This window comes from Stegodyphus dumicola, chromosome X2 (assembly GCF_044657685.1).
Source record: "Stegodyphus dumicola isolate Sdum_Otavi_A_Nest chromosome X2, ASM4465768v1".
NCBI classification, from domain to species: domain Eukaryota; kingdom Metazoa; phylum Arthropoda; class Arachnida; order Araneae; family Eresidae; genus Stegodyphus; species Stegodyphus dumicola.
Window position 1 is genome coordinate 191,184,891 of NC_140781.1, and position 26,591 is coordinate 191,211,481.

The 26,591-nt window shown below is 32.4% G+C and overlaps 1 protein-coding gene across 3 annotated transcripts in view; it reads left to right on the top strand.

Moving 5' to 3' along the window:
* Sec71 (ADP ribosylation factor guanine nucleotide exchange factor Sec71) overlaps nt 1–26,591 on the top strand; it is a 142,900-nt gene that overhangs the window by 86,767 nt on the left and 29,542 nt on the right. For 2 of the 3 annotated variants that reach the window (XM_085809346.1, XM_035353086.2), the window contains exons 19-23: nt 1,518–1,676; nt 1,774–1,897; nt 1,976–2,075; nt 5,830–6,040; nt 15,912–16,063. In XM_085809346.1, the coding sequence (XP_085665472.1) occupies nt 1,518–1,676; nt 1,774–1,897; nt 1,976–2,075; nt 5,830–6,040; nt 15,912–16,063 (746 nt within the window). The remainder of the gene's footprint in view (nt 1–1,517; nt 1,677–1,773; nt 1,898–1,975; nt 2,076–5,829; nt 6,041–15,911; nt 16,064–26,591) is intronic. The other variant, XM_035353087.2, reaches the window with a different exon arrangement.

Consider the following 26,591-nt stretch of genomic DNA (forward strand, 5'->3'; position numbering starts at 1 on the left):
CTAAAACATCTAGAAAATTTTCAAATTAAAAAGCTGCATAAATGTATTGTTGTTTGCTTTATATTTTGTAGCTTTTAACATACAGTTATGTTAATTTCACATCAGAATCAATATAATAAATTATAACTGCTGTAAAAGATTCTTAGTGCTTTTTAATGGATATGTAAATATATTATGGCTAAGGGTAATTACTTGTAACAACTTCTCACCCTTAAAAGACATGTTAAGGTAAGTTATTGTAATCCTTATTGTGGATATGCCACTTGGCGTAAAGTTGCATAAATCTGTGAACTGAGTTAATATGTGACAAAATGAGGTATGAAAGAAAGAATCAACATGAAGCTAATTCTTAGTAAAATTTAAATAAAAAGTCACAAATCTTATTTAAAATATGTGGGATTATTATTATGTAAAATTTAAATGTTTTAAAAAATTTTATAATTTAATGCTAATTGCTAGAAAAAATTTATGAAGTTAATTTTATTCTTGAATTTGTTTCATAATTAAGGTAAATATTAGATTTTCACAGACTGTGAAAATTTGAAAATATAACGCTGATTTTTGTTGTTTGACTTCTGAATTAGTATTTGTTCGGCGTGTTATTGTGTCTTAATTAAATATTAGATGTTAAATAATAATGCATCTTACTGATATATATTACAAAAGTTTTGCTTTAGTTTATTCAGTTCCTCAAACAGAGTTTTGTTAAACAGTGCTCCAGCAAGTTATTGGATAGAAGGCAGCTCACTAATATCTGGAGAACTTCCTGAAGGACTGTGTGAATAAATTAAATAGTGGTGAATTGTTCACTGGGCTGGGTAATGCTTAAGTTTGAAATGGAAGAAATCATTTTTTGTCAGAACAGCTAGCAGATTTCATAGGAAAATGTCAATAAAAATCTCATCAAAATTTCAACCTTATTTACTGGCATTAAAATAGTAAACATTCTGAAATGAAGCAAGTAAATACATACAGCAGGGAATATTTTCTAATTTTTTATCTATTTATGTTGATGAGATATGTAGTTGCTATTAACTAACTTTGTAATAGCATGATGAAAATTTTTAGCATTCAGTAAGTAAATTTGTACCCATTTGAGCAGGATGCAGCTTGTACTTTTTCATAGGGAACAAATAATGTACCAGCAGTATCATTAAACATGCAGTGACTTGATGAATTTTCAAGAACTACATATCCTTAAATGTGGTACGAAGTTCCACTTGCTGAATGCTTGTAAATATTAGACACTGCATCCTTAACTCTCATTTTCCAGAACAAGGCAGGCATGATTTATAGATTTACATAAAGATTTAAAGAGGCAGCTTAATGTATGCATTGAAGCCATTATTGAGTTTTATGATGCTCCGGGTGCATATTATTGCAAGGGGGATGATAATATTTTTAGAAGGAGGATCTATATATATCTGTTATTTTGGCATGTGAGCGTAATTTTTTTCTGTGCATTTTAAATGCTTGTTTATAAATTTATTTTTCTCATTCTGCAAATTTAATTACAGCTGGAAAGGGATGCATATGTTCAGGCCCTTGCAAGATTTACATTACTTACAGCAAATTCTCCAATTACCGAGATGAAAGCCAAGAACATTGATACCATCAAAATACTTATTACCATTGCTCACACAGATGGAAATTATTTAGGCAAATCTTGGCTAGAGGTTTGTTCTCATTTTCTGATGTATTGACTGTATGCAGTTTCTTATATGAGGTGTATTGTAACTATCAACTGAAACTGTAAGATTTGCATTATTTTAGATTCTTCGCTGCATATCTCAACTTGAATTAGCTCAATTAATTGGAACTGGAGTTAAACCCCAATATTTAAACACTTCAGCTTCTCATCCTGAAGGGTCCTCCTTGATGTTTGATCCTGTTGATTGTAAGTACAGTTGTTTAAAATTAGTAAAGTAAATTGCTAATTTTCAGGTAAATAAAACGCAAAATGCTTATTTTTCAGTAGCTCGTGGCCGTCTTCCAATGGATCAGAAGCGAATAGCCTTGCTACAAGAATCCATGGGAGAGACAAGCTCACAGAGTATCATTGTAGCTGTTGATCGGTAACTTTGTTGTATTTTTTAATGTGAAGTAATATTTTGGATGTTTGTGACTTTTATACAAATATATGCATTTATATGTACAAAATACTGCCCTTTTTTAGAAAAATAATATTCCCTTTATAATGCTAAAGGAAAACAACATAATCTGTGCATTTTTTGCAGCAATGTAAGTGTTTTGATAAAAGCAATTTTTCATATTTATGCCAATATGATTATTTTAAGTTTCTTTAATACTTATTTGCCTGAAGTGGCATCATGATTAATACACATGAATGCTTCTGATTTTATCCCAAAATTGATTGTCAATAAAAATTTGCCTGCATTATTATTTTCCTATGTGTAAATTAATTGTGAGCAATTTCTATGTCTTGTGTGATTCAATTTTTTTAAGTCTTGGAGCGTTCTTCTAAGTACATAGGTCTTAAGTGTTTAACACATTCGCTGCCACCAAAATTTATATATCCATCCTCAGAAGCCGAATTTAAAAAAAGTGTTTTAATGATTAAAAACGTTCCTAATATTTTAATAGTAAAGCCAGAAAAAAAAAAGAAAAACCTTTTATTTTCATGTTTAGTGTAAAAAAATTTCGGACGCTCTAGAGCGTCAGTGGCACCTCACATTCAACTTATTATCTGTATGCCACTGACGCTCTGGCGCGTCTCATCATTTTTCTGCGAAATTATTGACACGTTATATAAAGTCACAGTTTAAAAGAAATAAAACGTTTAATTGGATAAAGAGAAGTGAAATTTATGAAAAATTATAAAATGTAGCAGTAAAACATAAATATGTATAAATGTAAATGTAAGATTATAAAATGTAACAAATATTGTATAATATACATAAACAACATAATAGAAAATGAAAAAAAAAAATTAAACTTATTACAAACAAAATGTCAGTGTTGAACAGTACTGCATAAATATATTATCACTTATGGTATATTTCACAGCAATTCAAGCAATATCCTGGCTTGTCGGGACAGTCACGGCACTCATACGTAGTGTCCGTGCGTTTGCCTTGAGAGGAACAAGATGTACACCTTTTTCTTTGTATTTTGGTTTTACCAGGTGCAAGTTCTCTTTTCTGAAGAGTATGTCTGAGATTCTTGGGAGTCGGCTTTTGTTCGTCTGTTGATGGCAAAAGTGATTTTACAACGTTCAGTCGGTACTCGTAAAGTGATTTTTTTTTCCGGAATATTTATTATAAAGAGCATGTGAATTCATTAGCATTACTTCAATAGTATGAAAGAACAATTTTTTTATACCAGCGTAGTGATTTTCTCTCCGAGAGATAATATGACAGCATTTGATCTTGCCGATCTACACCAGACATAAACGCATTATATTTGATGATTGGCAGAGGCTTCTGCTTTATTTCATTTCGTTTATTTAAAATGTCAACCATTTCATTTTTGTATTCCGTAGAAATATAAGACACTTCACGCTTATCTTTCCATTTTCCGATTATTACTCCCTGACAATACCTTTCAATAGTATCGCCTTTTCGCAATTTAGTAGTTTGAACATTCTTTGGAGTGTTTTTTCGAGTGGTTCTCAATGTGCCTGTGCAGTGTGTCTTTTTATCTAACAGTAACTTGGCCAAGTCAAAGCTATTATAATAATTGTCCATGAAAACATGGTGACCGACATTTAATTTTTCATTCAATAAATGCAAAACAATTTTTTGTGTATGGTTTTGCCCTCCATAGTCATCTAATAAACCAGTATACACGGCAATCTTTTGCACTATTCCACTTGATGTGCTCAAAATATAAAGTTTTATACCGTACTTATGTCTTTTATTCTTTATGTATTGGCGAAACAATAATCTACCTCGCCAGAGAACCATAGATTCATCCAAAGAAAGTTCTCTATTAGGATAATATATCTCGCACATTCTTTCGTTAAAAAAATCGATAACAGGGCGTATTTTATATAACCTGTCTGTAGGTTGAGGTTCTCCAGGTTCACTATTTTTTGCAAAATGTAATGCACATAAAATTAATAAAAACCGATTTCAGCTAATGCTATTTGCAATGCCTGCATTATGAAATAATGGGTCCTTCTTCCAGTAGTCCTGAAGTCTATTCATTCTTACTGTCCCCATTTGCAAGAATGCTCCCAAAAAAACTAAAAATTCATCCACTTTTAAATCTTTCCAAAGCGTTATTCGTGACTTTTCTTTCGTTTTATCGCTATTTTGTATTTCTAATGCGTAACGATTTGTTTCTTCGACTATTTTTTCCAGAAATACTTCAGTGAGGAAAAGGCGAAAATATCCGATAGGAGTACTTTCAGTTGGCTGTATTAGCAAGGACTCAGATTTTGTAAATGTATGACTTACCATGCAACTTGAATCTGTTTTCCAGTCAACCTGTCGGATTACCGGTAATTGTTGATCTTCTGTGTCAGAATCCGACATTTCTAAGTTATCCACAGCGACATCACTATCTCCTTCCGATTCGCTCGTAGAATCCCAACCGTAATCTTCATCGTCTACGCTGTCATAATCAGAAAGATCACTCTTTTCTAGTGATTCTAATATTTCGGCATCAGTCAGTTTTTTACTTACTTTCCTTTTCTTAGGCTGTGAAGGTCCTGCAATACTTGTACTGTCCGCCATTTTTAAAAATGCACAAAAAAAAAATTTAAACACAAAATTTAAAAACCACGCACTGAAAATATAAAAATAATGCTTCACTAACGTGCCACAAAAACCTCATCGTTCAACCTCCAAATCCGAACTAAAACTAAAGCAGTTTACTTATCATACTCGATTGTCGCCCCAGAGCGTCACCGGCATGGGAGGTAGCGCCATGCTGACGCGCCAGCGCGTCAGTGGCAGCGAATGTGTTAAACTAGAAACAGTAATACAAATGGTATGTACATAGTTCATAATTATTATATTACTTATTTTTTAAATTGATATTTATGTTCATAAACTTCCCAGTTTCTGATAATAGTGCAAGCACTATTACATGAGTTCTTCTATTTCTCTTTAATTATGTTTAATAAATCATATTCTACAATTAGAAGTCATTTAGTCTAGGTACTGTTCCTGAGTGCTAAAAGACAGCAAAATATGGCAATTTTATGTAGCTTAAGAAAGGTACTTTTTTTTTCCTTTTTGTATTCCAAATGTATAAACAAATTTCTTGAATATGTAAATTTTATTTTACATATTCAAGAATTTATGTGGATATAATTTACATAAATTCATTGATATTCAGATACTAGTTGCTCTTCATCTTAGAGCATGGCAAGGCGGCTAAAAATCAACAAATCGTTGTCATCATCTGAAAGGTTCAAGAAGTTTAATTAAATTCGGATAATGTTATATGCTTTGGAATATGTGATTGGCTGACAAAGGTGTCATTTTTAATTTTCAGAAAGTAATGTTTTAATTTTTTGCAAGTAGAAGCAAAAAGAGCTTATTTAGGTATTTAGTTCTCTTTTTTTTGGTTTTCATAAATTCTAGTGAAATCCAATTTAATTAATTGTTGTAAAATTGTTTTTTAAAAGTTCTCGTGGTACAGAATTCCTCTTTACTAATTGCCTATCATTTAAAATTTTGACTGAAAATTTTAAAGCTAGGAAATTTGAATTTTGGGGTAAATAAAGTCATTAAAAAGTGTTACATGTAATTTTGACTGTCCAGTGTGTTGTTGATTTTGACTGTCCAGTATTCATGTTAATAAATTATGCTTTTAATTTTAGACTTCCTTTAAACTATATAAATTTTATATTTCTAGGATTTTTACTGGGTCTACTAGTTTAGATGGCTATGCAATAGTTGATTTTGTAAAAGCCTTATGCCAAGTCTCATTAGAAGAATTGGCAAGTCCAAACCATCCAAGAATATTCAGCTTACAGAAGATTGTTGAAATATCATACTATAATATGAACAGAATAAGATTGCAATGGTCTCGCATTTGGGAAATAATTGGAGAACATTTTAATAAAGTAAAAATTTTTTATATATGAATTCATTTTTCTGTTTCATGCAGTGAACTATCATTTTATTGTTTTTGTTAGTTAATGTCAGCTTTAATTGATCCAAAATTCTGGTATTTAGTATGGTGATGAGTGAGCTCAGTTCACAAAAAATATATTCAGTCTGCTGGAAAGTTTGCCCATTTTTATGATGACTATTTTTAACACATAAGCACATGTTTATTTGGCACACGTTCGGCGCTCTATTTTTATCACTTAATGTATATACAGTACACTCCCGATTATCCGCGGAATTGGGTGGCGCGGCAGCCGTGGATAACAAAAGTCACGGATAATCCGAAAAAAGCTAAAAACGGGTATAGCAAAAGAGAAAACAGTCATTCCAACTTTGAAAAATAATTTTATATACAATAAAACGTAAAATAAACAGAAAATGTTTAACTAACGCTTAATATTTTAGTATATCACTCAAAACTAACCTAAAATGCATTTTGTTAATGAAAACAAAAATGCTTTGTACTTACAAGAGGCATCAAGGATACACAGAAAAATTAATACATATATACTGTTTTAATACTGTAATGTAATTACAAAATTATGTAATTACAAAAGCGTAACTGTAAAACTACACCTTTTTAAAGAAATCGGTCATTGGTGTTTGCTACTTGATTTGGAAGCATTTTCTCTTGATCCGAGACTGCATTTTTCGTAGCATAAGTTTCTCGGCCAACTCCGCATCGTCTTGTTCTTCCAAATAGCTCAGCAGTCCGTCGAATTATTGCAAAGCCGCTTGGTGAGTCTTCTGCACCTGCACAGTGGGCTCTTCTTTGCCTTCACTTCGCTGTCCTTCATTTTCGGTTTCTCCCCTTGCTTTCTTCAGTTTCGTCATCTGTCAAGCATTCGAAGCCAGGTTCGTTGGCGTCACACTCCAACCACTCGTTAATGTTTTCAGCATTGTCGTTCTCACCACCCGGAACTGTTTTCACCATATCGGCAAGAGTTGCCGTGGGCGTGTCTACATCTTCATTCTCCTCTTCACAACTCAAAGGGGTTAGGTTGTTGTTGGCTTCAACATTGGGCATGAGTTTTCTCCATGATTTTATGAGGGTTGATGGTTTCACTGAGTCCCATGCAGATGCAATATCGTAGATGCTGTCCAAGGTTGTGTAGTGTTTCCAAAACTCTTTTAGATCATAAACTTCTTCAATTTTGGTCATTAGCAGCTTGGTTCGGTATGTTCTCTTCATTGCTGCAATGACTCCTTGATCCATGGGTTGGATTAGCGCAGTAACGTTTGGGGGGAGAAACTTTGCAAAAATTTGTTCATCAGAAGACTTTAGCACGCTTGTTGCTGAGTGAGAAGGTGCGTTGTCGATCAATAGTACAGCTTTTTCAAACAGGTTTTTCAATTTAAGATGTTTACGCACTTGAAGAACAAAGGTTTTTCGAACCATTCTTGAAAAATGTTTCGATTCATCCATCCTTTTTTTGGTTAAAGTAAACAACGGGCAAATTTTCTATCCTTGTGCCTTTGAAAGATCTCGGTTTTTTTTACTTTCCAATGAAAACAAGTCTAAGTTTATGTCTACTGGTAGCGTTACTGCAAGACATGATAGTGATCATTTCCTTGCTGCTTTTATGACCCGCCGCTTTACTTGCACTTTCAAATGCTAAAATGCATGTGGGAAGATATTTCCACAAAAGTCCCGATTCGTGGGCATTATAAATTTGTTCAAAAGGTAGCTTTTCTTTTAAAACAAATTCTTCAAATTCATGGTGGAAATCGTCGGCTGCATGTTGGTCACCACTAAGTTTCTCCCCATGAAGTCCAATTTCTCGAATTTCATGTCGCTGCTTAAAACGAGTCAACCAGCCAGAAGGCACATCAAAATTTCCTTTCAGGCCTAAAAACTCAAAAAAGTTTTTGCTTTCGCCGCAATGATAGGACCATTTACAGGAGTACCCTCTTTTCGAACTTGAGCTAAACACTCTGTCAATGCCGTGTCTAGCTCATCAATGGTAACCCTTCATAGTTTTTCACATTTTCATTGCAGAAGCACTGTCCGACATTGATGCAAAGTTCACCAGTTTGTCTTTTTGCTTTAGAATATCACGCACTGTTGTTTCCGCGATTCCGTAATCCAATTCCATCTGCTGCCTAGTAGCACCATTTGCTACTTTGGAAATTCATTGTAGTTTTTGCACAATCCTGAACACAATCTTCTTTCGTTTTCTTGACATTTTAAATCGGTAACGAAAAACACAAAACCAAAAAGCACAAGCACTGAACACAATAAAAGATAAGAAATTAACTCCGACCGGTTTGCAAACACTATCAGGCTTAAACTAACAATGGCGAGTGGGAGGCAGTGGATGTGTCAGTAAGATTAAGACGAGAGAGGGCGGTGGAGCGGGCACTGCAAGGGTGTGTAAAAAATCACTTACTCATCAGGGGGGAAGGTTCCGAGAAGGCCTGTGATATTTTTGCCATAAATAAGCACGATGTTAGCAAATTTAACGTTTTGCTCAGTTTTGTGAACATTTTTATTTTCTTTGCCTTACGCTTGTTAAAAAAAGAAAAAAACTTTGTGCGGCAGGCGCGGATAATCTACTGTATTCTGACATAGTAAATTAACTGAAACCAAATTGCTTCATGTTAGTCTTAAATGTGAATTGATAGCGTACTGCTGATGAAATTCATTTACGCCATTGTATTTTTTACGAATTTCAATAAGGAAGAAATGCTACAGAAGCATATAGAAATTTATTGAAAATGTTTGGTGAAGGTAGTTTGTGATAGGGCATGCAGAAAATGGTTCAAAAAATTTGAAACCGGTGATTTCGACCTTTCTAATAAGCCACCTGGGCTACCATCTTTGATTGATGATTATGTTGTTAAGACCGTGTTGGAGCAAGATCCTTTTCTGAGAGCATTGGAGATCGCAGAAAGGCTTAATTCAGCTCAGCAAACCATTTTGGACCATGTTCAGAAGATAGGATTAGTGTGGAAATATTCAAGATGGGTGCCACATGAATTAAGTGAGAAGAATTTGGATGATCGAGTCATCATATGCACATCTCTGCTTTGCTCGAAACAAAATCGAGCCCTTCTTGAACCAGATGATAACTGGGGATAAAAAGTGGATTACCTACAAAAACGTAGTAAGGAAAATGGCATATGGTGAACCTGGTAAACCTAGCCCCTCCACCTCTGAACCAAATTTGACACTGAATAGTGTTCGAGGACCAATATGTAATACATTATAAACTTTTAAAACCGAACAAAAAGCTCAATTTAGAGAAGTATTCTGAACAACTGGATAATTTAAAGACAGCAGTCCAAGAAAAGAAGCCGGCGATGTTCAATAGGAAAGACATCATACTGCATCATGATAATGCCAATCCGTATGCGGTTTTGGAGTCTCGTAAAAAAATTGCAGAACTAGGCTTGGAAATTATGTCTCATCCACCATATTCCCTGGACTTTACACCCTCCAAATATAACTTGTTTTTGTCCTTATAAAATTTTTCGAAGGGCGAAAAATTCAAAAATGAAGAAGATATCAAACATGCACTGTCTCAATTTTCGGCATCAAAAGATACATTTTTCAAAAATGGGACATACAAGTTGCCGTCATTCTGGCTACTTGTAATAATAATGTAATAATAACTTGTCATTAATAATATTGAAATTATATTATTTAGTATTAAGTTTATTGACGGTATGAAAAAATTGTATTTTGTTTTATTCCAAAAACGGACACAACTTTCCGGTAGACCAAATATATACTGGAAAGGACATAAATACGTTAAGGTTGAGTTAATGATTTCTGCCTTAACCCTCTGAGCACCATGACCAGCTTTCTCTGGTCATGAGAATTTTTGTCCACTGGTACATGTTAGCTTATAATTTAAGATCTTTTGCTTTCTTACTTTCTTTACTAATGTAAATGTCATCTTAATAAATGTAAGTTTATGAAATTAGAGACTAAAATGAATAGTCATACAAATTTTGCTAATAGATGCTGTTTAAATACAGGTCTTCATGACAGATCCAAAAACCTGCATCACTCAGAGGGTTAAAGGACACAAACAAATATTACTCATAAGTGGTAGTCTTTCCCTCTGACTGCATCTCAGTTGTCTTTATTCCTTCTTGCATTGCAGATGAGTATAAATTGCAGAAACTTTTTTTTTTTATTATTTAATACAGATGGTGTTATAGGTGCTGTATAACTCTGTGCATAATAAAGGAAATTTTAGTTATACAGTACAAAGTCCGAAATCCGGCCTCTTCGGGACTTCGGCGATTCCGGATTTGGTATTTTTCCGGTAGATCATCAGTTTAAATCTAGTAAGATGGCATGTAGAAGTTATAAAATTTAAAATATGAAATCATGATCTAAAAGGTAGCAAAATTTACAAAAGAAAAGCTAAATATTTATTTGTTTACCTTATTAAACATGTCTTTCAATGTCAGTTGCTTTGTTTTTTGTGCTAAAACTTTCTCTTTAATTTTGTAGACAGACATCATCTCTTGTTTAGTTACATTGTTGAGTCATTGTTGAGTCCTGTAACTGCTATTTTGAGAATTCTGATGAAGTTGTCATTCGAAATTTTCTTTTTTTCAGTAAATTCTCTGTCACTTTCTTCACCATCGGTAGCGGTATTTTCTGGATTAGGACCATACTATAAATTTCGCCATTCATTAATTGATTGATGATTGAGATCATAATGAAAAACTTCTTTTATATCATCTTCATTTATTACCTCTACATTTTCGTTAATTGGAAAATTTCACCTTTATTTTGTGATATCTGAAAACCTTAAAATTAGCGGCTATCATCATCAAATTTAGCTTTTCTTCACTATATATTTGGCTGTGCATCATGAGCTTAGCAACTAACAACAAGTTGTTCTGTTAAAGTTTATCTTGCTTCTATCGCTTGCTTTCATCTTGCCTATGAGACAATTAAGCCTGAATTGTATTTTAGTTTAGTTATTTATTATATTTATGTCTATTTCTTGCACATGCTTAAGGCTTATCAGAGTTCTCAATAAATAAATTCCCACCATATACTTAATCCTTATTGAGGGCCAGCGTTAGATATCTTACCGCCTGATGCAGTCTCTGTGGGTCCTAAATTTTGTGACTTGATGCGGCCATACGAGCCATGGAGCTGGTTCTGTGTTTATGTGAATAACAAATCAATTATTCTTAATTCAAATAGCCCTAAATGTAATCTTTGGGTCTATGAGTATCATTAACAAAATCTACTTTTAACATATGGAAAGAAATTTTTGGTAAATTTTCCCTTGTCAACATTTTTTAGTGCATTTAACTTAAAGCTGTAATCATCGCCAAGCGTAATGTCAATATAAAAGGTTACCATACTCTATTATTCATCTACTAATGTTTAAAAAAAATTGCTTAGGCAACACTACATGAGTCATTACTCAATTTGTCATCTTTAGATAAACATGTGGTGATGAAAGGAAAGTATAATAAATAATAATTCGCCAGGTTGGCGTCGGATCAACGATGTATCTATGTGGAATGTTTCGGTTTGAGATGTGTGCCAAGCAAATACGCAGCAATGGAGCCAAATAACTGATCATACAAATTTATGCTGAATTGATTGTTTCTTCAGTAACAAGGTATTTTATTTAGTGTCGAAGCGAAATTAAGAATCGGGACACTCCATATGTTTTATTATGTGTGGAAGGGGGAATCAAATGTGCATGTGTAAAGCCAACAAGAAAACATTGTTGGTGGTTTTGAAGTTCGGATTTTAGATCATTCCGGATAATGGACGTCCAGATTTCGGACTTTGTACAGTATATTACACATTACCAGGCTTCATTTTGTTGGTAACTTAGTTACTCAAAACCTGCCAGAAAGAAAAAAATATTGACAAACTTCAAGTACTGTTGAAATATTCTTGAGTTGATAAATGTCTGTTTCATTAGACTATTTTAACTTTTAACCTTGTAAATTATCTCTACTGAAATGAATCATTGTGGAACTAATAAAGTGAAAGAATTAAAGGTGACATTTATAATTTTTTAATTATCAATAATTTATAAAATTGTAAGTCTCAAAATATGGATGTGTCAAAACTTCATCGATTCTGTATTTTGTAAATTTCCAAATTTTAGATCATCAGGTTAAATCTGCTGAGATTGCATGTATAAATTGTAAAATTAAAAATACAGAATAGTTGCTTGTGAAGTAATGAAGCGTTTATGGAATAATTGAGGGAAATAAAATTTAACCTTATTAGAACCTTAAGGGAAGATAAAATTTACCAAAAAAAGTCTCAATATTAATTTTATTAAACATTTCAACATTTCTTCTAGTGTAAATTGTAAAGTTTTTTTTTTGGAGGGGGGAGGTTCCTGATATTTTTTCATTCTAATTTTATAGATAATTTCTTGTTCAGTTACAAAGTTCCATTGATGAACTCCTGTAATCGAGAATTCTCTCTAAATTCTCAGTAGAAATCTTTTCGTTCTCAACAATCTATTCATAACTTTCTTCTGAATGACTTTCATGTTGGTAGGGATATTTTATGAATTTAAATCCGTACTTTTACAATCCATGATGATGATCACTGATGATTGGTCTATTGCCATTGTAATAAAGAACTATTATCTTTATTTGTTATCTTTATTAGGTTTCTTCACCATCGAAAATTTCATCTTTTGCTTGTGGTGCCAAAAACCTTCAAATATGTGAATATCACCAATGATGATGGTAGCTGGCCATAAGTTATGCCAAGGATTTAAAAAATATCTAAATACATGTCCTGTCATGTCTTTTTCTTCATCTAGCAGATTTTATGTTAATTTTTTTTTAATTGAATGATCTTGCCATTGTTTAAAAAAAATTAGTATAAACTTTAAAATGGATACGCTATACATACACCCCAATACCCATTGGCTAAATGATGGAGGAAGGAATAAGACAGAGACATTATCTTATAGAAAAACTGGAAGTGAAAGATGAGCTGAACCATTGTCTATAATCTGGACAGTTTTTGCATCATTCAGTAAACAAACTGATTTCAAATGCTGTCCAGCCTCTGTTAGGAGCAAATTTTCAAATCAATCATTCATTATTCGTGTCATCCATACTCTTTTAGTTTAAAACATAAATGATGAGTAAAGTGTTTACTTTTTTAAATGCTCGATATTGTGTTCTTTTCCCATTTACTAAAAGTTTACATTTGAGGATTCCTGCAGAATTTGGACATGCCAAAATTGTTATTTTAATTGTTAGTTTTGCTTTGGAATCTTTGACCAGTTAGTTTGGGCTTTTCTGTGGAAGTTGTTGATGCGTTTGGGGGTTCTTGCAACATTTCCTTGTTCTAGGAAAAACCAATTTCATCACCATTGTAATTTGTTCTTGAATTAATTTGCTGTTATTGTGTTCAGTGAAGGCCTTATGGAGTATTGTGGTGAGCAGATGTCTCTCCTGCAAATAAATAAATGAATTCAATAAATTCATCTGCTTCATTATCAGCTGAAGCTTTTTTTTTTTTTTTTTTGCCTGAAATTGTTAACTGCATCTTACTATAACGAATTTTTAATTTGGTTAACCAGCTTGTCAAATATGTGCACTCGTAGTCATTTCCTCATGAAATATTTTGTTTGAACCATTGAACCCATCAGTGATACACTGTTACTGTGATCCAGTCTCATTTATTCAATCATTGCTTTGTTATGATCTTCACTTTTAGCACCACGGATGATTTTTCTGTTGTTCTTTGCAAGTGGGATGTCAAAGTCTGTGAAAATTCAAAACATTTGCTGAAGTTCCTCTGAATAATCTAATTCTTTTACCCCTGCTATGCTATCAAAAGAAAACAGTGTGAGCAATATCTGTTTCTGAAAAATATGTCTTAGGCCTTAACATGCTGTTTAAACCATAGAAAAATTTTAACTGTCCAAGGGCTGAAAATGGTTCTGACCCAAGACCTATAGAAATCTTCCATAATCTTAGTCATGACCAGCGTCAATACAGTGTTAACCAATGTATTGCCGTTGCCCAGAGTACGAGTCCCTAAACGCTAGGTGTTTGAAACTCGTGCTGGCATCTCAGTTAGTCAAGAGAAAAATTGCTTTTATGGTACACCTTCTTTTCTTGAGTATTGCAGTCTTCATTTCTAGACTTTGTAAGGGGGAGGTTCCTAAAAAAAAATAAAGAAAAAGAAAAACCTAGTCAAGGCCCGAATATTAAATTAGACTTTACACTCTGAATGCTGCATATTAAAAATCCATTTTAAGGGAATTAAATTTCTGTTAAAAATATAAGCTTCCCTTTCACAAGAATTACCACCCAACATTCTGAAATGTCGCTGAAAATTAGTGCATTTAGAAAAGCAGCTGTAGGAAAAAATTTTCAAACTGCTCTGCTTCAATTTATTGTGCTTATTAGGAAAGCCATGAATGCTAATTTTGGTAAGCTTCGACCTATAAATGATAATCCATGATATTATGCATGTGGGTTACATATACACACACATACACACAGAGGGTGTTTACACATTGTTGTAACGATTATGATTTTTTCCACAAATTTAAATATTAATTTTAAAATACAAACGTGACTGGCATCAAATTGGAATGAGTTTTAATTATTGTTTGTAGCATTAAAAATATTCTTTTATTTAAAATGTCGCTGAAAAAAAAAAGGGATCGAAAGCTGTATTTTTGTGCTTTTCAAAGAGTACCGTTATTCAGTTATTTAAGAAAGATGTGAAAAGCATTGTTTTAATATTCCTACACATAAAATGAATGGCGTAATTAATATGAAAGGAAAGAAATGTCAAAGTTTACATCTGATTGGGGAAAAGGAAAAAAACGCATCTCCGACAAGGGTGCGTGCAGCTGTTATTAAATCTCGAATCACATGTCATGTTCGGAAAATCCACCCCCCCCCCTTCCAAAGATCTATTGCAAAATCTTTAAATATCTCTGTAGAAACTGTGAACAAAGCTATAAAATCTGATTTAAAACTAAAACAAAATTATGTTCATCGCCTAACACTGAAACATGTTTCTCAGCATAAGAGTGTGTGCAGATTGCAGTATGAAAATTGCTTTGACATGATTGCAATAGAAAAAGATCGATTTACTACTGAAAAAGAGGAGAAAAAGACATTGTGTTATTTCAGAGAAAACAGGGAAAGTTTATCTAAAGGTTTTATGGTTATTACTGGATTCTCGTATAATGGAAAACTTAAAATTAGGAAACTTGAAAAAAATGTCAAAATTAATTCGGATTACTATCAGAAATATGTTTTAACACCTATGTTTAAAGAAGAAATTCCATCTGTTTAACCAAGTAATCTTCAGAAGCCAATCCTGATGGAACTTAACACAGAAAACCAAGTAATCTTTTATCAGTGTTCAAGTTCCATCAGGATATGGCTTCAAGCCATACCTCCAAATCTACTGCTCTATTTTTTAAAAAATTATAAATGAAACAAAAATTGAAGCTATTCACTTTAAATGCATCCCAGCAAGTCCTCCGATGTCTCATTTATGGATTACTGTGCATTTGGACTTTTAAAACAGGGTCTTTATAGGCGGCATCCCAAAACATTGGATGGACTCTGGAAGATTGTGAAGGAGGAGTGAAATAAAGTCAATCTCGATCTTTTAAGAAAAGGACTTTTATCTTGGAAATCAAGATATAATATGATAGTTTAACAAAAGAGCTATCAGATTGAATGCATTAGAAAATAAAATTCTAAGGTTTGTTTATATATAAATCTTTGCAAAATCATTACAAAATGTTGTGAATGCCCTCTGTATTTATATTGGTATTTCCATCTGCCCCATTAGTTTGACATTGTATTAATATTTTTTATTAGGTAGGTTGCAGTCCAATTGAAGATATTTCATTTTTTGCTGTGGACTCTTTAAGGCAGTTGTCAATGAAGTTCATCGAAAAAGGTGAATTCGCAAATTATAGATTTCAAAAAGATTTCCTGCGGCCTTTCGAATATGTCATGAAAAATAACAGGTTAGAATACTTTTCTTAAGAAAATGCTTTCAGTATAACTACTTTAACCAAAATTTTGTTAATCCATTATATACTCACAATTGTTAATTTTTTCTTTATTGTCTTTTGTTAATTTGTTCATATGTGATTTCCCAGAGTGAAGCTGAATAGTTTTTGTTTCTGTATGAACTCCAAGGTGACTAATTACGCCGTTTGTCCCACTGGTCCAAAAACGTCTGCATTACCTAGGAAAATTATTTGAGTATAATCACATTTGACATGAGTAATGAGGAGGCACTTGAGGGAGTAATTAAATTGGGATAATAAGCAATTCAGTTATTGAGAAATCTACGTAGTAGAATTTCAATAAATTACAAACTATGGAGTTGTGCAGATTAAAGAATTATGATGATTATAGGTACATATATCTGGGTTTTTTTTATGGTTCTTTCATTTTAATTTTTGCATGAAATTTCACTTTTTAACTATTGAAACATAAAATGAGAATTACTTATTCAGGATTTACAAAACTTTTTATTACAGTTATGCTCTAAGAAAATATCACGAGAACAAGTAATAGTACAGAGTTGCCAACTCTCCTGATCTAGGCGGGAGACTCCCAATTTTTGACCACTCTCCCGCCAACCCGATTTACAATATATTTCTCCCGACTTTTTTTTATTCTTAAAATTTCTCGCTATTTTTATGCAACTTGGCATAATACTTTGTTATATGAATAAACAAAAGTGCTTTTGGACGTCTGAAAGCAAATGAATTTTCTCTACATTATATCTAAAACAAAACCTTGCGAATCAGATAACTTCTGCTTTGTGAGTGAGAGCATTATACGTATCCAGAAACGTTGTTCACCAGTTCTCCAATGGGCATCGAGCTCCACTACATGTCAGCTGGCATATATTAGCCAGTGAGGACAAAGCAAGTTGTTATTTGGATGTTTTTTAGTTAATTCGTTCATTTTGTCCTGAGTTGTGTGAGTACACGTGCCTTAGGGAAATAGTTTTAGAAATTATCATCTTTTGTTACGTCTGCGAGAAAGGTGAAATACTCGTGTGCGTTTCAAAAATCGTACACAGTTAACTTTCCTTCCATTATTTCCTCAAGGAAATGTAATAAATTTGCGATGTGTACTGCCTGTCGTTGCGATTTTTCGATTTCGCATAGTGGAAGGGTGGATGTTCTCAAACGTGCGTACACAAAAACACAAGGATAACATGAGTTGTTTTTAAAAAAACGAAAAATTAAACTTTTCTTTGAAAACAAAGGACCAAAAAGTTATTAATGCAGAATGTCTGTTCTCTGCCTTTTTACTGGAGCACAACCTGCCACTGAATGCATCGTATCACGCTGAAGCTTTATTTAGAAAAATGTTTCCCGATAGTGAAATCGCTAAGAAATACTCAAGTGCAAGAATCAAAACAGAAATGGGTTTGAAAAATAAATCTTCAGTTATTGATTGCATTAAAACAGCTCCGTTCTGCCTCTCTATGGATGGAAGCAATAATACTGATTCAAAACTGTATCCAATTGTTGTTTCTTTTTTTAATCCAGAGTCTGCAGAAATTGAGTGCAGTTTACTTTCTGTTCCCCCTTTAAAAGGACATTTGACAGGCTTTAATATAGCACAGCTAATTATTAAAACTTTAAAAGAAAATGCAGGCCCTCTGCACTTGGTGCCAATAATGCACCAGTATTGGTAGGCTTGGAAGACTGGTATTTGCAGGCATCTTAAGAAAGGAAAATTCAGATTTGCAGATTATGAGGTGCACCTGTCACCTCTTAAATTTAGCAGCTGAAAAAGGGGCAGCTTCTTTACCAATAAATGTGTATGAACACATTATTGATATTTATTATTATATTGAAAGGAGTTCTAAAAGGAAGGGAAAATTGAAACAGTTCCAACAGCTGCATAACAGCAGTTTACAATTAGAAAACTTGGATGAAGTTATAAAATCAGCTAGGATTGACACCCAGTGGAGTTTAATTGGAAAACTGAAAGGTGCTGATGGAATTTTAAAATATAGTGAACTGTCTAGAAATGTGTTGGCCATCTTGACAGTTCCCCATAGTAATGCAGAGTGTGAGAGGATTCTCAGTGTTATTGTGAAAACGAGGACTAAATTTAGATCTAATATTAGTGATGACACATTAGAAAAACTTTTATTAACGAAAGCAAGCCTACGTGGCAATTGCTGTGAACAAAATTATGAAGTTTCTTTCTTAACCCTTTTGAGCCGGGTAGCGAAAACGCGCGCTTATCGCGGAGGCCGGCAGTTTCTTCCGCGAGCGTCTCTCCAGGGCCGGGGGCTTTTTTGCTACTAAGCCTAAATCCATGAAATCTCCGAAGTATCAACGCATTGTTTAATAATGCTCTATAGAGTATTTAAACGGCTTATGCTTTATAGATATTTTTATATATATACTTTAATTACCTTATTTCTTGTTTAAATGCATATTTTACACATTTTATTTTAATAACTCACCATTTTATGACTTTTAACATTATACATCTGAAAACTAAATATATTACTTAAAATTCTCTTTTCGTATGAAAAAGTTTAAAACAGGGATCTACACACAGTCCTACATTACATTCCTTGCACTCGTAATAACTCATTTGCCGTTTTGGAGGATTTTTCCGGGAATGTGAACAAACGAAGCATCGTCGTCTCGTTTTCTTATCAGTCTCTTCTGAACAAAGTTTTGGAAAATGTCTTTCAGTTAATCTTTCAGAATCAATATCAGAATTTCAGAATCAATATCTGAAATATTTTGCATCATTTCTGCTATTTCATGCTCTGTTAAACATTTTCGACGCTTCGACATTGCAATGGTAAAAACAGAAAGAATTCACGTCTAACAAGATCTAATTATTTTCTAAAAACTGAACTGTAAACCGAATACTCAAAGCTTTAGCGCATATAAAACTTCTATTTTCAATAAACAACTACCACGTGCGAATAAAGTGCGATTTAAAGAGACGTCATAAATCACGCCATTCGGAAACATTTAGTTCCCCGTTTGTTTATATAATCAAAAGCACGTGTATGTGAGTCATGCTTCTCTCATTTCAAGTAGAAGGTCTAATGTACATGTATCTGAAACCATATGGACATACAGTGCCATCTTGTGGCAGAAATTATAGTTTGAAAAACGTTCCAAGGTACTGGCACAAATATGTGACACTCGGTAGAAAACGCAACAATGCTCTGGCACGCCTGCGTGTCGGCCGGTAGATAAGTGTGTTCGTTGCTGGCACATATACGTGACAGTCGGCGCGAAGGGTTAAAGAAAGCAAAATCTGCCACTGTTTATAACATTTGTATGAAAACTGATTATTTTTTTTCCTTAAGCGATGCAAGTAATAATGTTTTTTATGTGTAAGGTATTTTATGTTGCTTGCATTTAAGAATTAAAAGTTACTATTTAAAGTTAATTCGTTATTAAAAACTACATTTTTATCATTTAAAGTCTTTTTAACACTGAAAAATCTCCTGATTTTTGAGTGTCATAGGTTGGCAAGTATGAAAATATAGTAGAAAGGGGGGGAATTCTTAGTGTGAGGGAGGGAGCTAGGGGAAAATTTTAACCCGTTCACGACGAGCATCTCTGTTACTGAAGTGTAGTCTTGGGACGGGCAGTTCACACTGCTAAGGAAATTCGCATAATTTAAATTTTTCATCCAATTGTTCCAATTTATGGTACATTATGAGAAGAATATTCAGGTAGTTGTCAGAATTAATTTTAAAGCTTTGTTATTATATTTTCCTTATAAATTTTATAAAATTCTCATACTAGAATAATATAATTTTCCCCTTCTCCCAGAAATAAATATATATGTAAAAGTATCCAAACAATCGCAGATTTTATTTAACACAACACACAATTAAAATTTTAAAATATTAGAACTGCTTTTCATAAAAATTCAACGAGCAAACAACGAAAAGTAAGCAATGTTTCAAAATGAGACAGTGTATGATATTCTTTGAAACATGAATGTATGCAAAGTCCAACGTTGCATATGTCACAGAAATATAGTATCTGCTGCTATTTTACTCAGCAAATTTGACTCATTTATCATTTATATATGTTCTACAGTCAGAGAGTGCTTTTGTTTTGCCATTTAAAAAAAAAAAAAAAAAAAACTTTTGCTAATTGATACAAAATATTCATCTCAATGCTGGAAAACTCAAAGAGTAATAAAAAAGTCTCTAATGATAGAACAGCTACTCCACTATAACGGGATTAAAAAATAAAATAAAAATAAGAAAAATTAATAAATTAAATTAAAAATATTCTAGAGCATTAAGAACATGTTCATTTGTTTATATAAAATGATACAGTAAGAGCCATTACATCACTCAACACTAACGAATGAGCATTTGTGTGTATTCTACCTTTAGATACTGCTTTCGTTTGCCATTAAAAAAAATATGTTTCGCTGTCGATAAAAAATATTCATCTCAAAGCCGGAAAAAATCTAAGAGTAATAAAAAAAAATCTCTCTAAGAATATCTATCCCACTGTATCGCGAAAATAAAAATAAAAAGTACCTCGATGCAACGAGAACACTTGCATTTGTTTATATCAAATGACACAGTTAAAGAGACATTACATTGCTCAGTACCCACCCACGAATCTCACTCTCATTCCGAAACAAAATACCAAAAAAAACATTGCGTAGGTAAATGCGTACATGAAGGTTACTTAAGTTACTACATACTTAAGTTTCAATACATTTCACCATAACAGACATACAGCTACATCTAGTGGCAATAAAAAATGCTAATTAAATGTTCTATCTAAAAAGTCAAATGCGGTACGCCCGGCCATAGAGTGAACTAAATGTTGATTCAAATATGACACACCCGGCCATGATATAACGTTTGCTGCTGATGCATATATGACATGCCTGTACTGAACAAGTTAAAAGAATGGATCAGAATATTTTATTTATATAAAAAAAATCGATGTATCTATCAGCAAAATTACATTTAAATTAATTTTTAGATGCTTAAATCAAAGAATAAATGAATTAATTCAGTGTTTACGAATCCTCTCTTCATTGAGGTTTTCTTTAAATTTAATCCTTATTCTGATTTCACCCTTTCATTCCATGTATGTGATATTAGAATAAGAACAGTAAAATTAATTGACAAAAAGGCTGGAAATAAAGTTTTGGTTCTATAATGTTATTAATGTTCTTTCGCCTTTTTTCTCCCCCATGTTTTTCATTTTTTAGATGCTATTTTTAATAATGTATCTGTCTTCATCTGTATTAAGAAGCTTGCTTGATACACGAAACCTAAACAAACTAGCTACAAAATGCATTTAAATTAAAACTGAGTGTTTGAAAATTTATGGATAAATGCATTATTTACTCATGCTAACCCTATAAAATCAATGGTAAAGGACAGCCAAAAATATATCCAAAAGGAGAGGTTCATCTAGAATGAAATGTTTCATGATTTAAGTTTGCTATAAAATGAGAATTATAATGTGCATGTAGAAAATGTTAACTTTATTAATGAAATAAAATCTCTTATACATTTTTGTTGCCCAGTTTATTTGCATGTACACTGCTCAAAAAAAAAAATGGGACAGTGCTATATCTCCCGTTCTACTGGGGCGATAGACAAAATTCAAACTACGTTTTTCATGTCTCGAAAGCGCGACTTAGGATATATATTAGATTTATATATAGTACTATTCTAACATAGGTATTTTGACACAAAATCGGACTTTTTCTGAAATAACATACCAATTTTTTTACATATTTCGATTCTACGACTCAAATTATGCCAGTATACCAAGTTTGGTAAAAATCGTACGATTAGTTTTTAAAATATTAGCTCTCAAAATTTTAGCTCCTCAATGTTAATTGAATTTGGCAAATATTTATTAATATCTCTTTTTTTTTATTAAATTTTTTTGATTTTTTCTCTCACATTTCGAAATTTTGGTTCATTCCAAATAAAATTTACCCATTTTTTGCGTTTTATTTTTTAAATTTTTATTTTTAAATAATTTCTATAGATTTTTCGAAAAAAATTTTGAATTATAACCTATAAAATTTTTACCATCATCTTAAAGTAGGTGTATTTTTAAGCATATCTGCAAAAAATTAGACTTTTTTACTCAAAATTTTCTAAGATATACATGAATTTACATAATTTCGCGTTTTGAAATTTGGCACCTTTTTTTTGAGCGATAATAACGCCAAATGTGGTCTATGGATTTTTGTTACACTGAATTGCCACAGCTATTTTTAACCTTAAACTTCAAGTAAAATTTTACGGAGAATTAATTATATGACATTTTTTCCCTCAATGATGCGTAATAAATATTTATTAATACTATATGAAAGGCTATTTTTTTTAAATTATAGATGATATTATTCAAATTTTTAACTATTTTTTTTTTAAATTTCTCTCGTATCTTTTCTTTTTTTAAAAAATTTAAAGAGTAAATTTTTACCTTCGGCGTTTTATCGTATGCTACTTTACTTCGTTTAAATCGAATTGTCTAAAACTGAGAATTTTCGTTTGATATTTATTTGAATTTTATGACATTAACTGCATAATTTATTTCTAAACAAACGGTTGCTTTTGAAGTGGCTGAAAGAGTGGCTGATACTATTATCCATATTTTTAAAGCACAATATATTTTTATAGAAACATAATATTTAGAATAATCATTTTTTATAAAAGTCAAATTATGATATAAACATACAACCCTCTAGAGACTGAATTAATGGAAGTTCAATGGTTATGTAGAAATGATCTGCAGCTACTTAATGGCTGGATAAGTCAGCAGATTCTGTGGACAAGTAAGAATAATTATATAAACGACACCAACATTCTGGATTCAATAAACAACGAGGATACGATGTTTACTAAATGAATTAAGAAGTTTTAAAACATAAAAAATCAACTCATATTTTTCCTAAAATGTATTTTTGTGCGTAGCGTATTTTCATTATATCCTTAAAATTCTAATTTAGAATGTAATTGTCAAGAACTGAATCCTAATCATCAGTAATATAATAAGTAATTATTGCTGTTATTAATAAATCCTTCTTACAAAGTAATTGCAAATATTTCAAAAAACTTTCTGTCTGAATGCAAACATTGTTCTATGCAAATATTTTTAATTTTATATTAATCAAGATTGCACACCATATTACTTATTTCCACTTCAAGTCTTACCGTCAGTTCTAGTAGAATTTACAAATCAATTATATTTAATTAAGGATTGAATTGGATTATTTAATTATGGCAAAGCACACGAGGGCTATCTGCCTAAAGGGAGGGATGCCTTCGTGGAGGACTTTCTAAGGGAAACTGGCTCGTATACACGTTACACATGGGGAAAAATACGAAACCGCCCATGCGGCCAGCCCGTTCGCGAGATTCAAAACTCGAACCGAACTACCAGTGTTCAGCGTCTTTACCGCTCGGCTGTTGGTGAGCTATTTAATTAAGGAATGACCATCTAAGTTAAGAAACAGCATTTCAATTATTGGTTCCGTATCTTTCATGTTACTCCCGATTGGCTAACTACAGGATTTTTAATGAATATTCGGATTTTACTAGTAACTTCACTTGGAAATCGCGCTTAAACTAGGTTAGTTGGTTATTTTAACATAGAAAGCACATGGGAGCTATTTGATTAATATGCTTTCATAGGCAATCTTTGTAAAGAGAACCTAAAAAACTACGAAAACCAACCATGCAGCCTGGGTTAGACTGAGCAGCAAACAATTAGTATTTAAAAATATTTTCTTTTTCAAATGCTAGGCAACTGATGAGGCTCCAATTAAATCTCCAATTTAATATTTTATTTGTAAATATTTAAAATATTGTTGTATTCTTTGACACAAAAAGCAGAATTTAAGTTTTGTTAACTCGTTAGTAAACTACCAAGCCGTAGTGCAAATGAATATTCAATTTCTTTGGCAATAATTGTATTCACTTAATATTCTTGGAATATGAGCTAAAGAAGGAACGTTCTCGGAAGATTAAAGAAGTGTTTAAATCCAGTGATATTAGGTTTGTCTTACAAGCTCAGGATCAAAACGATTCTGCAATTGCCCGAGTAGTTGACTTGTAAATGGATGTGAATTAAGCAGATGACTTTTAATCTTACGTTATTCAGCCAGAAAACGTATTCCAAATGTTTTGTATTGCATGACAATGCATCTTTTCATTATTCAATAACCAGTCGGAGAACCGCTTGTGATCGGAAAATAAGTATGTATATTCAATCGTCCTGCATCTTCAAATTTGTCTTCTTGTGATTTTTTTTCTTTCTCAAAAACTAAAGTTGCCTCTCAAAGGAAAGTTTTTTGACATTGAAGAGACAAAATTAATATGACACATTTTCGGCATGCGATTCGAGCTCGTACATTAAGATGATTTCTGATACTTCCGTTAAATTTGATGGGTCTAAATTTGCTACAATACGCAAAAATGTTTTGTTAATGTTCATGTTTTCGAGACTCTCGGACCACCCTCTTGGTTGCTCTCCTTCAAAATTGGGGAAGATATAGAAGTTCAACCTCCTTGAGGTTCTGGCAACCATTCTTCCATGAAATACATGGACAAGACAACAACATCAATTACTTATTTTTTATATCAGTTTTTTAAAATTTGTCATTTATAAATAAAAACATTTTTACAAAAAGGAATTCTAGTTCATTTAAAAATAATAGCTTCACCGAAAAAACACTGTAGGCATAATTAAAAAATACAAAACTTCTCTTCCATTACATGTTGCGCAGTCAGACAAAAAGTTACATCAGCGTAAATTCTATAATCTATTTTTATTACACTCTGATTACTTTATTAACATACAGTGAATATGTACTAAATCTTTTACTTCAGCTTAAGTAATTCGGAATTTTTGACGGAATTGTTGTCGGAACTAGGACTTAGAAGATAAGTCAAATTAAATATTTCGATAACCCAGTAAATTCAAGTTCAAAATTTCAATATTTTATTTTCGGAGGGAGGGGAAATGTTTTCAGTTTTGGTCCATTATACTAAGTATATTTGCTTCGATTTTTTATTTTTCCATAAAAGCGAAAACTTTACGCATAGTATACATATAATGCATAGCTTCAAATTAAAATTTAATAATATACAGAGTGGTTATAATTAAAGTTCCACATTGAAACGGTCATAAAAGGAAAACTACTGGATCAAATGTTATCAAACTTGGAAATCGTGTAAAGGAGGTCATGGGAATTTATTTTCCGCGAAAAAAAGGAAGTTCGAAACCTCACCAACAGGGAGGGAAATGGCGCTGTATGCAATATTGTTAAACGAAATATGGGTCGGAATCTAACTTAACCTTTTGTTACACGATTCTCAAGTTTGATAACATTTGGTCCGGTAGTTTTCCTTTTATGACCATTTCAAAGTGGAACTTTAATAATAACCACCATGTAAAATAAGCTTTAAAAGTCTGACAGTTTGGTTCAAGTCCCAACTTTAAAAAATATATATATAAATATAAATTTGTATATTAATTCTCTTAGAAAGCATGTTTTAAGAAGCTAATTTTTTCTCTCGCGTTATATATTGTATAAAAAAACATGATCTTTAATATGATTTAGATTGTTTCAGCCGATATAAGAATCGGGTTACTCTGTGGTACAGAATAAACCCTGCTGGACTGTTTTATTTCTTTGTCATTTAGCAAAAATCTTTTAATTAAATTATTTATCCTTTGGACTTCGCTTTAAACTTTATTTATAGCTAAAATGACTAGAAAATGAAAAGCTGTCTTTAGCTGAAACGCAATTCATATAGTTGATATTTTAAAAAATTGACAAGAATGCAAAATGTATGGAAGTCTAGCAGTCGAAAAATCTTAATTTTCTTGTGTGAGCACTGAAAATAACTGTAGAAGGAAAGAAGAAAATTAGGGAGAAAAGTAAGCAAAAATTTGCAGGGAAATTTGGCTGTCAGACGTACCAAGATGTTCAAAAAGTTGGATGCTTTCGAATATACTTTCAGGATATACTTCAAAGAATTTAGGTGTTCAAAGAGAAAACACTTGGACGAGTACACCAGCAAATACCATCAATTGAGCTTGTGTTAACAGAAAAGGCAAAACGATATCATTGCAGATTAAAGTGAAGAGCGACTGGTTTTAAACTATATGGTTGTGTAAATTACGTTATAGAACATCATATCGTATCATAAATGGTGAATCCCATGATTTCCTCAGTTGAATTATTTGAAGATTCAGGAGTTTATCCAGTGATGTATGTGGATGTCACTTAAAGATGTTTTTTTCCCTTCCTGATGAACTAGCGGCCAAGCGGTAAATTCGATGAACACTGGTAGTTCGGTCCAAGGTTCGAATCCCGCGAACGGGCTGGCTGCATGGACGTTTTCGTGGTTTTCCCCATGTGTAAGTGTATGCGAACCAGTTTCCCTTAGAAAGTCCTCCAGGAAGGCATCCCGACCCTTAGGCAGATAGCCGTAGTGTGCTTTGTCATAATAAAATAAACCAAAACCTT